The sequence below is a fragment of the Tiliqua scincoides genome, chromosome 1, assembly GCF_035046505.1.
Source record: "Tiliqua scincoides isolate rTilSci1 chromosome 1, rTilSci1.hap2, whole genome shotgun sequence".
Taxonomy (NCBI): Eukaryota; Metazoa; Chordata; class Lepidosauria; order Squamata; family Scincidae; genus Tiliqua; species Tiliqua scincoides.
The window spans coordinates 148,629,887-148,644,982 of NC_089821.1; the positions used below are offsets into that span (position 1 = coordinate 148,629,887).

The window sequence follows — 15,096 nt, forward strand, 5'->3', positions numbered from 1 at the left end:
CTGTAATAGCATATGTGAATAGACATCATCCACAAAATAGTCATGTGTAAGTAAGAGCTGTGCTTCATGACCCATTCAAGTTGACTCTTTACACAGCTATGGAACACATTAGCAGAATAGAACTTCCAGGTTCAGAGGCAGAATATCCCTGAATGCTAGTTGCTTGGAGGATGAGTAGCCTTTATGTCCAGCTTGTGGACTTGCCAGAACCATCTGACTAACCAACTTGGAAAGAGGATGCTGGACTAGATGGACCTTCTGGGTAACCTGGCAGGGCTTGCTCTTGACTAAAGTCCTGCCCCCTTGAAGCTAACACTGGTTCATTTATGAATAGGGGAAATGAGCATTGTCATGTGTGAATTGTTGCGCCTAGAAATCTTACGTATAGGTATTAGATATGGTGTTGTAGTAACTCCTTTTACTCTCTTGCATCTGTGCAGTGTTAATAGGAAGGCCAGATTAGGTTGGTTCACTTCCCAGAAGTCACCTCCCCTTTGCTGAGTTAATGCAGCTTGTAAGGGTCTGAGTAAAGATTGTGTTATTTATGCATTTGGTACCACAGCTAGTAAACTGCTGGTGTTAAAAAAAGTGTTGCTTAGTAACAGCTTGGAAAGGTGAATAAAAATAAGCTTTTAAAAAACTGAAGAAATCTGGTATTTTATTTAATATTTGGCCAGGACAAGGATTCCAATGGGTGAACTACTTAAACAGGGGGAGGGGGAGAAACAGCATAAACATTTTGCTTTTCTGTCGGTGTGAGAAAAAAGGGGGAAGGGGAAGAGAGACATTTCTATCAGCCCAGTTGGTGGTCACATCACACCTTCACGAGGAACAGCAGTTATATTTCTACTTGCTCAGCAACGTCTGGTTCTTATCCAAACGCTCCACATCAAGAGGATGCCAGGTTCTCATGGACTGGGCAGCCCACCCTGCAGCATTCCTGAGAATTGTACAATATAATCTTGAGTCAGCAGGGTGGATTAGCCACTTTTCATTGGGCTTGCACTTGTGACCTTAACAGTAGACCTGCAGAAAGCAAAATGCATTATGCACCTTTGCCATAGTAACCCTTCCATGTACACATTTCAACTTACTTAAATACACACAACTGAAACAGCTACCATTTGTTTTAAATTATGTACAAACCCTATATTTTTCTTCTTTTTTTGATTATACATATAAATACAAATTAGCTATTCTTCTAAAAAGTGGTTATAATAGTAAATAAATACAAAATAAGAATCTGACCTTTATACTTCATGTGCTGAGGGGGGAGGGAGGGTTAAACCCATATAAAATGTACAACTAAAATATGTTTAAAATCTTTAAAAGGAATAATTCTCTGATTAAAATATTTTTCCTCACTTTCTGTAGACATAAATAGATTTTCAAAATAGTAGTGTTTAATTTTCCATTTCATAACATAAATAAAGTCTTCATTGGGAAATATTAAAGTGTCAAGTTTTTTTTTCTTTTGCATTTGTCCATTTTATTCTGCTGCTGCTCCATCAGCGGCACCCGCAGCCCTCCACAACCATGTCTTGATAGTTCTTTAGTACCACCTTTTCATTCTCATCAAGGTAGAGCATGGAGATCGCACTCAGTTCTGTCGGCACACAGCAAGCTTTGGGGATTTTGGGGTTCACTGAATTGACCAGAGTCTGAACAATGGCATGGTTGGTGGAGTTCAGATGATCTGCCAATGGAAAAGGGCAGTCTCCCTGGCAGTAATAGGCACTATAACCTGGTGGGGCCACTATCCAGTCATTCCACCCCACATCATTGAAGTCCACATACAAAGGGTGCCTTTTACAATTGGATTTATGGCGTTTGCGTTGTTTATGTTTTGCCTGACGCTTCTCTCGCTGATGGAGAGGGTGTCCCTTTCCATCATGCCCAAATGTCACTAGTAACGGCCTGATCTGAGACCAGCTAGTATCATCCTGATGTAAAGATCTGCTGATCCTGACGTGCCTCTTGGAGACACTGTTCTCGTTGTCCAAGTGAACCACTTCTACCACAAACCCGTGATTGGGTTGTCCGTGTGCAATCCACCTCATTATAGCTGGGGTTACATCAAAAGTTTCCCATTTGCTGGCATTATGATGCACCAAGCGTGTGTCCAAGAGTCTTGTGGCAGGGTCCTTGGAGGCCTCTCTCTCTGGTTTTATAATGTCATAAATATTAATGCGATGGTAAGAGCTGCTATTCTTTTCAAAGGCATCATGGATCTGCTCCCGAAAAACCTGAAGCTCAGCTGAAGTGATAAACTCCCCAGTAGGGATAGAAGTTAAGTTAAAGAAGAAACGCCGGGATGTTTTCCCAGTTCTTTTTGGAAGCTCTTCCAGAGTTTCTGATTTGGGAAAAAAGCAAAAGGACAATCAGTAACTGACGTAAGCAATGAAAGACTTGAACTACCGTACTACTGGAAACTTTCAAATAACACTAGTGTAAGCAAACACATGTTAACATTAGGGATTTGAAGATTATTTTTATGTTGCTCTTGTCTTTCTGTTTATTTAAGCAAGCACCGAGACATCTTATAAAGCTTCATTCACTGTCATGCGTTTGGATTCAATAGGAGTATATCATGAATTCCAGGTGGTCATAATAATGAGGAAAGAACATGAGGCATCACATTGGAATTCAAGGGCATTTGAGAAAAACTTAACACTAGGGTTAGCAGGGCCCAGTGAGAGTAATTAAAAAGTGACTGAGGATCAACCAAGTGAATTGCATTTCTTAAACACACACACACACAGCTTCATGCCAGTCTCAAAAATCTGTACCACAGCACTATACCGTACGTTTCATGATCAACAAGCCTTACTGCCCAAAACCAAGTTCTAAAATATATAGATCAATTTGCACAGTATACTCTGTCATTTGACTCAAGAGGACCTGTCAACAAAAAGTACTGGGGTAGTCCAAGTTGTTCACCAAAACCTATGGGGGGCACCCATCATGACTGAGAGCCCAATTCTACCTACAGATATATGGAAATGGAATGTCCTGGGAATGCAGAATCATAGCTGCATTTGGAAAGTGAGGGATGTCACAGAGTGCTGCCCATCAGTAGTGCCCACATTATGATTAGTTAATTGCAAAAGTGACATCCATGGGAATGCAGGCTCTGATGGCCAAATAGTGGTTAAGGATGCTTTGCAGGTTGTGCCTAGTCTGCTTTTCTCCAGAAATGTACTATTTCTACCACTAATATAACATTTGTGTGTTCAAACTGCACCATATGCTTTAACTCAATAATTTAAACCAGGTGTCATGTTGAAGCAGAGATGCCATCCTCATCAGAAAGCGATAATCAATGGTCTAGGGGTCTGGAAGCCAATTGAAGGTGGACTGTACTGGAGCACAGCTCTATTTTGGCTTCTTTATTATTATTCTGTTTGAGATGAATGGTGGGAAAGAAGGAAAAGCAGAAAGCTTGAGGAAGAGCATGGAGACAAAGGAAGGGGATGGAAGGAAAAAATTAAATAGTAAAAAATTGAGAGTGACAAGTTTGGGTTCAAGGAGAGCCCTAATTCTTGAACAGTATAGTATAGCCCACATTCTCAGCCTCATTTTCAGATATTTGAAGTGTGGGTTATTTATTTCAAGTGACATTTTGAATAAATTTACTTTTACAATTTAACATTTATATAGCATCAACAGCTCCATAAAACATTCATAGCATCTGCCCAAGTACTGCCAACAAGTTCAGTTATATCCCTTGGACTTAGAAATAATATACACATACGAAAGATTCAGGAAAAGCATTAGAGAAATCACATTTTTCCTTGCCTCATTCCAAGAGTTCTGTATGAGATACACCACTCATAAAACCACTACATTAGATTGACAGTGAGAGAGAGACCCAGACCATTTAGCTGGTTATACAAGACACCACATATTTTTAATCATGTACAAATTGTCACAACTGCAGGTAAGTACAGACATTCTGCCTTTTTTTTTTTTTTTTTTTTTTTTGCAGTACCACACTGATCCATTCACATATTTCAGGGGTGTCCAAAGTTTTTGGCAGGAGGACCAACTAGGACTCCCTGAGGGCTGCACCGGGAGTCCTCGAGGGCCGCAAGAGGCCCCAGGGCCGGGGTTTGGGCACCCCCGACATATTTACTTGGAAGTCTTGCTGAATTTAATTGAATTAGCTTCCAAGTGAATATGTTTGGGATTACAAAATTTATACAATAGTTTTGGAAAGAGAATCCAACTTCTCCCATGTCTGAAGGACCTACAACTTTTATCTATACAGTATATGTTTTTACTTTGTTCATTCCAGGACAATGTAAATAGAAATCTGCATTTAAGTACCTAGAAGTAAGCAGGATTATGAAGGTCGAATGGCAATTCAATCATTTTCCATTTTTTCTAGCCACTATTTCTTCCCTTTGAACCCCACTTCACTAGCCCCTGCTTCTCCTTTTTGAAGGAAATGCTAGTGGTTTTTCCCTCTGTATTCTTCTTTCAGGTGTTCCTTTGTCCCAACATCTGTGACATTCAGAGCAACTACCTATATCAGGGATGTCAAACTTGTTTCATACCAAGGGCCGAATGGCATTCATGATGCCTGCTGAGGGCCGGAAGTGATGTCATTAGGCAGAAAGTGATGTCATTCAAGATATGGGAGAGCCAATTTTCATGTGGGCTGCCCTTACAGCAGTAACATCTCAGCACTGCTCAGCTGCTGAGAGCCTGAGGGCCAGATAAAAAGCTTCTGTGGGCCGCATCTGGCCCTTGGGCCTTATCTTTGACACCCCTGACCTATGTTTACAGAGCAAAGAGGCACCTTCTTAAAGTGGTGGCTCTGTTATATTTAGCAGAGGAATGATAACTGTCCTCATTCATCCCAATTTAGCACCTTTTCCACTGTCTTCCTCCTTCTCTCATATCTTTAAAATTGTGTCCTTCAGGAAGAGGGAACTATTCCCCCCCATTTCCTTTGCTATGTAAACCTGTTTGTGAACATTTGTGTGGAAAAGTGGTATATAAATATGCTAAATAAATATTCTAAAAAAGAATAATTTCTTGCCATTATTTGGACCTTTGCCCTATTTTTTTTCAGTCCAAGCCCCAACATGTTCTGCTTTCCCATTCCTACCCTGCCTCCCCCAGCTGTTGTGACACCAGAGTTGCTCACCCAATGGCTAAAGAGGGTTCAGTAGAAAGACAAGCATTAACCAGGCTGTGTTTACCTCACATTTGGCTGGTTTTTGGGTCCTGGCCTATCTACGTGGTCTGTGATTTAACACTGCATATCTCTCTAGGGCCACGGTTAGTGGCCTTCAACAAAGCACCCCGCCCCAGAGTGTGGTAATGTGATAAAGTTGGAAAGATGGCAGTGACTTAGGGCTCAATCCTATCCAACTTTCCAGCACTGGTGTAGCTGCAATGCAGCCCCCAGGTAAGGGAACAAATGTTCCCATACTTTTGAGGAGGCCTCTGTAACTGCCTTCCCACCACAGAATGCAATGCACACCCCATTGGTACAGCTACACCAGCACTGGAAAATTGGATAGTATTGGGCCCTTAAATATTTATCTTTGTAATTTATGGTCTTATTTTTTAATTTGAAAGAAATTAATTTTTTAATATGAAAGAAATTTTGTCAAACGCTTTTAAAGCTTTCCTGTTTCACTCTAGTGGGAAGAGGGTGTCCCCTCAGTGCACATCAATTTCTGCTCAAACTCCCTCTGCCCAGGTTGGCATCATACAATCGATGCATTTGAAGAACATGACTACTATTCTATTTAATGGGGGAACTGTAGCTAACCTAAGCACACCATTCTCATCGCTGTGACTAGGTGATGTTCAGGGTTACCATGGTAACCCTGGCACAACAATGGAACCTCATCCTAAAATACTGGCTTGCTTATTCAAAATAAATAGCAGTTGACAAGACTTATTTGAGATATATATGACTGAGGCGAGGGTTACCTTATGTAATTAGATGATAAAACACTCCGTTAAGTGCAGAGTTAAAAGTATTCAGCTCAGGTAATTTAAATGTCAGAAACCGAAGAAATACAAAGAGGTTACAATTTCTTACCCCAACTGCCAGCAAGTCGGGATGACCCAACTTCTCCCACACCATAGATCAGTGATTCTCAAACTCTTAGGACCAGGACCCATTTTTTTAGAATGACAACCTGTTGGGGCCCGCCGGAAGTGATGTCATGGCCAGAAGTGACATCACCAAGCAGGAAAATTTAACACCCCCATACAACAAAAAAATCAATCAAGTAAGTAAATTAAAAGTTTACAATAAATGTTTAAAAATTTATTTAAAATAAAAAAGAACCCTTCTAACCCTCCCAAGCAGTTGCTGATCTGTTTAAAAAAATTCCCCAATCATCCCAAAGCCTAGCCACATTTACCTAGGAGTAAGCCCATTAATTATCATTGTTCAAAGTATATCCATAGTAGCCTGTTAAAAGTACAGATCCATCACATTTCCCCAAATGCAGTCACATACTATGGCAGCATCAAGTCTAATACAATAAAAATAAAATACATATTGAATTGAATGGGGACCCACCTGAAATTGGCTCACAACCCACCTACTGGGTCCTGACCCATGGCATGAGAAACACTGCCATAGATTAAGTAGCTCCCACATTTAAAGCCGATACTGAAGAACCAGTAAAGAGTAGCAGATAAGATGTTGGACAAGGGAGACTGGAATTCAAATTCCACCCTGCCCCATTAATCTATTTCTGCCCAGCCCACAGGTGTACACATTTGATCCCTGTTGCGTATATGCAACTTTGGGCAGAAATGGCTTAAGTTCACTGGATGCAATTCACTACATCTCAGCCTGACCTATCTCACCAGGATTACATGGAATAGCCTCATGCAGGTCACCCTGAGCTATTTGGAGGAATGGTGGATTACAAAATGATAATGTGAGACAAATATTTGATGTGACTTGGAGGGGGTCAAAAGCCAACCCATCACACCTTTAGTGCACAGCTTCAGTGTGCAGTCTTATTATGGCAGTATGGCTAAGAGTCTACACAGGCATAGCTCCCATTGAGCATGGAGAAATCTTGTGAAATAAATCTGTATTGACAAAATGAAAGACAAGATGGTAACAGTATTATTCACGTAAATGTTTAATTTTTAAGAATTCTAGGCATTTTATGAATAATGAAGTGCATCATAATAGTATGCTAAGAAGTTATTTTGTTGGCATAGGCATAGGATTTCTTTGGTTGCAGCAATCATACTGCCTAAAATACTTCTAAGCCCCCTTCCTTTCACCCAGTCATGTATGTATTTTGACACAAGTGAACTATGCACTGTGTTTTCTCCCATTCATTAGATTTGTATTTACACACAAAGCAGCCTAAACCACACTACAAGGCTAAATTACACATTAATCTCTTGCCTCATTAAGACATGCTATTAGTTAGCATAATCACTACTTAGACCATGTCACTTGTACACAAACTTAATTAAACCTCAAATACATATTTGTTTTTCCTTTGCGTCCTATCTTTGTGCTATAGCCTGCACAGTCTGCTGTTCCTGACTTTTACAATACAGTGCACTCTCAACATGCCATTAATGAAAATGAACCAGCTGGAAGTTTTATGGTAGTAGAGAACTTTTTGCAGAAGAACAAAGCTGCAGGCTTATCTGTGTTGTATTAGAGGAGCTGTATGTATATGGGATATAAACTGAGTAAGGAGCCCATAAATCATAAGCAGTTAACCCTTTCCTTTCACAAGGCAGTCCAACCCAGATCCTACACAAACTGCTTAGAAAACACAGCAGTTTCAGTGGTTTACTACTGCAAAATTGTGCTTAGGATCACAAATGTAAGGACCACTGTTGTGTAAGTTTTGGGATGTATGTGAAACTAATATAGGTAGGAAAACCAGCATTTACAAATGCAAGCTTCAAGCACTTTGCTTGAAGTCCTCAGAACAAGTTTGTTCATGTTTGAGGCACTCTGATAGGAGTGCTTCATTAAAAATTTCAGGCAACATGCCTTTAACTTAGTAAAATGGTCTTGTTCTAAAATAAAGGATAAGTAGTAACAGAGTGTATCTGAACAGAGTGCTATGTTAATTTACAATTCCTGTCCCTATTAAGTACATATTTGCCAGTTGCTTTTAATCTGAGTGACCTCAAGCCCCAAGTGCCCATGAAATCCAATGGACAGCTGCTCCAAAATTTATCAGTCTTGCTTTCTGAAGGGCTTACCTTAGGTCTATACTAAATCTAGATTTAAACAGAAGGCAAAGTCATGGTGGAGACAATACAGTTGATTGTTAAATCGATCTCTCACGGGGATTACATAGGGATTAGAAAACCTTCCAAGCGACCCTATATCCAACTGTAAATTAGAGAGGCTTTTCTTGGTATTTAGCCTTCAAAAATGAAAGTTAGTGGTGGGAACTCATAATTTGGACAGAATCTCTCTCTCTCTGTATGTATGTGTGTGTGCGTCAATCAAAGTCATTTAAAAAACCATACACAAGGTATAGATTATTTACCTTGTGTATGTTATAGAGTATTTCATTCAGGGCCTTGAGAATTAGAAATACTCTCCTACCATTCTCTAAAACAGGGGTGTCAGACATAAGGCCCGGGGACTGGATGTGGCCCGGCCCTCAGGTTCTCAGCTGCTGAGCCATGCTTAGGTGTTACTGTTGAAAGGGCAACCCACTTGAAAATTGAGCTCTCCCATATCTTGAATATGATCAAGATATGTATATTTTCTCTTCTGTCATTTGCAGCTAACAAGTTCCTAAGTGAGATAAAATGTTTATTTTTGGTCATGAACTGTTTAATGACATCACTTCCTGCCTAATGACATCACCTTTGGCCCTCAGCAGGCATCATGAATGCTATTCGGCCCTCTGTATGAAATGAGTTCGACACCCCTGCTCTAAATGGTTAATGAAACAATTTTAGCAGCAACCAAAGTTACTAGCTATTTAGAGAGAAAAAAACTTGACATTCCTTGTACTCCTCCCCATTTTTGCTACAGGTTGTTTTATACAAGCTGTACGCTCTTCCCCTCAAGCAAAAGTGATCACGTACACATCTCTAGGTGAACTTACCACTCAAAATACTATATAAGCATACACACAAAATAGAGTCATGACCCTTTAGAAAATGTTCCTTCCATCACCACATTGGCAGTGCCATGCTCAGATTTCAGGAAGTTAAGTTTTGAAAATAAAATCAATATTTTAGAGTTTTCATAGCATCAAGATTGCACATGCTGCAATCACATTTTCAAGTCATCCCTCATCATCAGGATGACTAGTTGCTTGGATAAAGGAAGCATAGAATTTTACAGGCATTAAATCCTGTACTACATTTTACAAGATTTCCAATAGGGACACTTGAGTGCAATCATGAAATTTTGCAGTTTGAAATCCCTGCAGCACCAAGAGTTTCATTTTAGGATCCGCGAGCCAATTAACATGTATGGAAACTGACATAATACAATGTTCATATATGACTACACCACCTCATATTTTGCAGCACTGCGTATTTGAATGTTTCCTCCTGCACCTCATCCAATCAAAATGGTATTTCACAAGAAAAGTCTACATATGGGTGTGGGGGGGAGGCTAGACTGCCCATTATGAAGTAAATATGGTAAGTTAGTAGCATTAGTTTTTGAGTCCCAATTCATTTTAAAGTGTTGAGTAAAGATTATGCATAGTTGAAGCATGGGCAGAAAAGACAAGGAGCAACTGCACTTTATATTAACATTTTAGTAATCTTATACTCCCTGAGCTCAAATGCTAGATGGCTTAATTTAAATTGTACTTCTCAAACTGAATGCCCCATTTGAACTACACGTTTGAAGTTGAAGTGTTACAGCTTTGATCGTGTTTGTCAGGGCAGGCACAATCTCCACTGCAATGCTGCATATGTATTGTATCAGTCAACCAACTGGGAGCGAGGCAAGTTGCAGAGCAAGGAATTTGCAAATATTTAAGTAGCAAGCAATGCATCATGAATTCCAAATGAGTGAATTACAAGTTTGCAAATAACCAACTGCCAAACATCTTGATAAACTCTGAATTCCAATTTGCACCTTGCAAATTTTCAAGTCTGTTCAGTTTTTTGTTTAATTGGGTTGGGTGGCGAAAGGAAGAGCATAACCATCCCCTCCTTACCTTCATGGTGAAAGCTCCTGACAGTATTGGCCCTACTGGTGGCTCTTTCCAGGCGATAGTCCATGCTGGTTGACTTCTGACTAGTGTGCACGTGGTAGAGCTCCAACATATAGGGAGGGATAATGGCATTCTTGCTTGGTGTGGGCCGCCGCTTAAGTCCAAACATATTGAGCAGGCGAAGCTCAAATTCTCGCAGGATCCCTTCAGAGAGCTGCAGTGGGGCACCCCGGCCCATTTCACCATTGAACCTTCGCTGGTTGCCCATCTCTGAGATAAGGCTGGCTGAGCCACCCAGCAACACGTGAAAAAGCAGCAGCGCTAGTAGAGAGCAGGTCCTGGCCACCATGTTCATCAACCTGCACGCACAAGGCAAAGTTAGAAGGGTGAGTTAGCACCAGAATCACAGGAAAAATATATGCAATAAGACAAAAACCCCATGAACAAGTTTCTGTAGGTTCAAGGTTCACAGAGAGCTCCATAGACTTTCCCTGTCCCTTTCCCCAAAACCCTAAAGGTCAATTTTATTGTAAAAGGAATAGTAATTCCAATAGAAACTTTTGTTTTTTACTTGAACTGAGTGAGGCTACTTTTTGTCTCAAATGGCTGTGATTCCCAGAGTGGGTAGTTACCATGCCAGGGCATACTTTGAGGGTATATGATTCAGCCATCTTGCTGAACATTAACAGGTCTAAACCTGGTCAGCAACTGGATGGATTATTGTCTGGGAATCTCATGTAAGCCATTTTGAATTCCATGGTAGGGAAAAAAGTCGAGATAAAAATGAAATAGAATAAATCATGAAAGCAGCTGAGGTAATTCAATTTGCCAGAAGCAAGGACAAGGGAAAGCACAAGGCAAAGGGGAGATAATTTCTAGTTGAAAGCTGAAAGCTCCTAAACAAAGACATTTCATGGATCTGTTTCTATATATAAACAAACAATAAAGCTGCAGTGGCTTCTGCAGCAAGATACCACAAGTGGGAAAGGGTCAGGGCACGCCAAACACCATTCACAAACTCACTTTGTGATTTTTGGTCATTCAGGTGCACCTGTTTGCTCCAGAAAAGAAAAAAGCATCATTAGAGGAAGAATCCCCAAGCATGCTGGTACCAAGGTAAAAAAGGTATGGGGGGGAAGGCAGCAGGGCAAGGGATTGGGGAATTGGGGTAGGGGGGTGGGAAGATGTGGTGGCATGGAAGTGCCTTGAAAGCTGCTTACTGGCCTGCTGTAAGGAGAGATATGACTGTGTTGTCTTGGTAGAACAGTAGAGGAAAGAAGAGTTATATGTGGAAAGGTAGGGGAAAAAAACAGCGGGCAGGAAAAGCAATGAAGGAAACATAATTCCTTCATAATTATAATGAAGGTATAATTCAAAGATGACTCTTTAAGAAGTATAACTAGGAAGGCAGGCAGACACCTTCTCCAAATTGAGGCCAGTAAGCCAGCAACCCCTCCCCCAGCATATGTAAGCATAAGTAGAAGCTTGAGGAAGTTTCAGCACTTTTGGCCTGTGGGGCAATGGATTTAGTTTTGCAGTGACCAAGTGCTCATTAATAATACCACTGAAAACAATCACACAATCTTCTGAGTTACTGCCGGATTAGAACAGACAATTACAATGCTACAATCCAACACAGAATTAGGCTTGCAGAAAACTATTAAAATCAAGTGGCGCTGTGGGCTGGACTGTGACCTGAAACAGCTTCTTCAGATAGTGAAATGTGTACAAGCCTTACTCTCAACTTCCTGCCCTCACACTCTAGGTATACACTTGTGCTAGATTAACGGAAGCCTCATTTCATCTCCTTCCTGTCACTCCTGCCCTTTTCCACGCCCTCCCCATTTTAATAGTTTCTGAATCCAATATAAGCAGAGGCATCACTTGGGCCACATGTAAAAAACTGCTAAGTCTTTTGCTGGAATTTCTTGCACACAAGAGCCTTGAGAGACCCTGTGTGTGTGTGTGTGTGTGTGTGTAACTGCTTGCTTCATTTTAAACAGCAGATATTCCAGAATGCATTTTCTAAAAAAAATAAGTTATTGTTTCTCTAGTAAGTTGGAGTTAAAAACTTTGCTTCCTTTTTTATGCACTTTATATTTATTCAGCTGAGGTAATTGATCCTATAGAATTGTTTATGTTCTATTCAGTGGTACGAAGGAGGGGTTACACATTGTTCACCGGATTTGCAGAGGGGGGAGAGAAATGTATCCTACAGCACTGTTACGTGCTGAAAAAGGCCTCAGATTTCAAATGCATGAAAGAGGAAACACACACACAGAGGAAGAAAAACACACACAAAAAATCAGAAATATCCACGAAGAGGAAAATAGATGTTCCATCTCAGGACAGTAATATCTTGGTAGTAACAAAGTAATGTGTAAAGGGAGAGGGGAATCAGTGTGCAGTTGTAAGTGTAGATACAGCCAGCTTTAGTTAGTGCTAGAGCCAGTCTAGCTGCATATACAGCACCAGTTGAAAGTGGCAGTACTTCAGGGGTGCCAATGACACAGACAGAATGCAATCAGATAACTGCGTCCCAACCAGGTCCTGTTGCAGTATCACAGAGGTCACTGGGGCACCACATGGATTGTGTGCAGCCCACCCAGAATCTGGCTGGTTACACCCTTTGCTGCCTGTGATATTGCAAGGGACCTCTTCTCCAGGCTCATAAAACCATGATTTGCCGCAGCAAAGTGGTGGTTGCCTCAGATCTTGTCATGGAGTGGAGAAAAATGCAACATTACTAATGGGCAGCATGATGTAGGCATTAGGATGGAAGCACACTGGGCAGGACACTTGTGGATTCCCCTCTGTTCTCTTGAACACAGTCAGTTATGATCATGAAAGGCTCTCAGGGAAACTCATGTGAAGCAAGAAATGTCACTGATTTTACAGAGGGTGGGAGGGAAGAGGTGCGTGTAGGGTGAGTCTGCGTGGGGAGCCCCCCCACATGAAACTTCTGGACAGGTGTTGACATGTGCCGAGTCCAACAGGACAGGAGCCCTCTATTCCACCCTCCTCCTCCTGAGCCCCACCACCTGTGGGTACCTTTAGGATCCAGCGGATCGCCTAAGAAGCAGCAGCAGCGCACTGGGACACGTCCATTGAGTCAGCCTCCACATGGAACCAGTCTGCCCGACCAAGAGGGTGCCAAGTGGATGGTGCGAGGAGGAGGAGAGCCTTCCCTTCCCCTTGCTCTCACCGCGGAGCGGGGAGGAGGAGCAGGACGAGAGATGCCAGGGGAGAGTCCTTGGGACAGTTTCTGCCTCCCGAAGAAAGTTTCAGGCAGCCGGGGACGGCGGTGGGCGAGAGCCCTGCTCAGACGCGGTCCTCCCAAGCTGCCCGCCCTCGGTCCTCCTTCGCTGCAGCCCGCGATCTCTTCTGGGGGGCAGAAAACATCCCGACGGGGTCGAACGTGCGCGCCCCACGGAGGACGAAGCGGCGGCCGGGACCTGCTGCTGCTGCGCGGGGGGCAGGCTCCCGCATCAGTCCCGGCTGCAAGGGCGCTGCCCCGATCCAGAGCTGGGAGGGAGAGCGCGCGCGGCCGGCGGTCCACTCCGGGACCTGGTCCGCCTCGGAGACATGCTCCGGGCTGGGGAGAAGCCGGAAAGAAGCGGGCAAGGGGCTGTCGCGTCCCCCCGACCGCCGGGACGAGAGATGCAGGTCTTCCTCCTCTTGGCACCAGCGGGGTGGACTCCGGGCCAGCTCCCGCCAGCAGCGCCGAGCGGAGCGCTTCCCCTTCCCTGGCGGCGGCTGCGAGGAGGCGCCGGGCAGGCAGCGAGTCCTTCTGCTGCAACACACACCGCCTGCTGCTGCTGCTGCTGCTGCTTGGCCGGTCCGCGTCTGCGCGCGCCGCGGTGCGCCCTGAGCTGCGAATGGGCTGGAGGTGCAGTGGCTGCGCTGCCTCCCCCTGTGCTTTTTGTTGCTCGCTGCTGCTGATGTCACGACCCCGGGGGCTTGAGGCTCGCGCGCCAATCACAGGCGGCCTGTGTGGGAACCGGGAGACTGCCAGGCTCTGTGGCTGCTGCTGCTGCTGGGAGGCACGACGGGGCGGGCGGCTTTTAAAGGGAACGCCGCCCCCTTTTACCTCTCGCCCCCCCTCCCCCGGCCGAGCTTCCGAGGGGCATTTAGCGCGCTCGTCTCTCTCTCCGCTGTAAACTTTCCGCAGGACGATCAGTAGCGCTGGCAGGGAGACGGGGAGGGAGAGGAGGAGCTGCCGCCGCCGCCGCCGCCGCGGCTTCCTGTGCTGCTGCCCGAGCTCCAACTCACGACACTGGACGTGCATTTTCAAGTACACGCCGCTCTCTGGCCAGCGAGAAGCGGGACACTTTCTGCTTCTTCGCAGTGGTCACATAGCCCAAGGGTGGAAACTGTTCCAAGGGGCATCTGGCTTCTCCTGAGAAGAGGAGAACACTTGATTTCATTTGATCCCCCCCCCCATCTGAAATAGAGTAACTTTCAGGCTGCCACCCGATCCACACTTACCTGGGAGGAAGCCCCATTGACTCTAATGGGACTTGCTTCTGAGTAGACAGGCAGAGGCTGGGGCTCTGAGGCTGCCATTCTCTCCACACTTTCCTAGGAGTAAGCTCCATTGACTCTTAATGGGACTTACTTCTGAGGAGACATGCCTAGGACTGGGCTCTCAGTTGCCAAAGCTGAGGTCTGAAATTCTCCTCCGTGTGGCAACTATGGGGAGGTCCAGCGCGACTCCTGGGAACTTGCAAGCGAGTTTCATGGCAAGCCTGGCACTTGAAGCACGACTCCAGACTCCGATCGGTGTTTCTGAATCTTCCCCGGCTGCTCTACTGGGATTAGGCAATTCAATCTTATGTGGTTAAACCCATTAAACCCACTGAAAGCAATCAGTGGCTTTGGGGCTCCTACCTCTCCATATATAACATTGGTTCAATGTTAACTTCATACTTGCCTG

The 15,096-nt window shown here is 43.8% G+C and overlaps 1 protein-coding gene across 1 annotated transcript; it reads right to left on the bottom strand.

The window, feature by feature from the left end:
* Positions 1-661: 661 nt before the first annotated feature.
* Positions 662-13,497, bottom strand: BMP2 (bone morphogenetic protein 2). The gene is made up of 3 exons (XM_066639121.1): positions 13,212-13,497; positions 10,164-10,519; positions 662-2,353 (listed from the first exon to the last, which is right to left on the bottom strand). Exons 2-3 carry the CDS (start codon positions 10,513-10,515, stop codon positions 1,509-1,511), a joined length of 1,197 nt encoding a protein of 398 aa, XP_066495218.1. The 5' UTR covers positions 10,516-10,519; positions 13,212-13,497; the 3' UTR covers positions 662-1,508.
* Between the last annotated feature and the right edge of the window lie 1,599 nt (positions 13,498-15,096).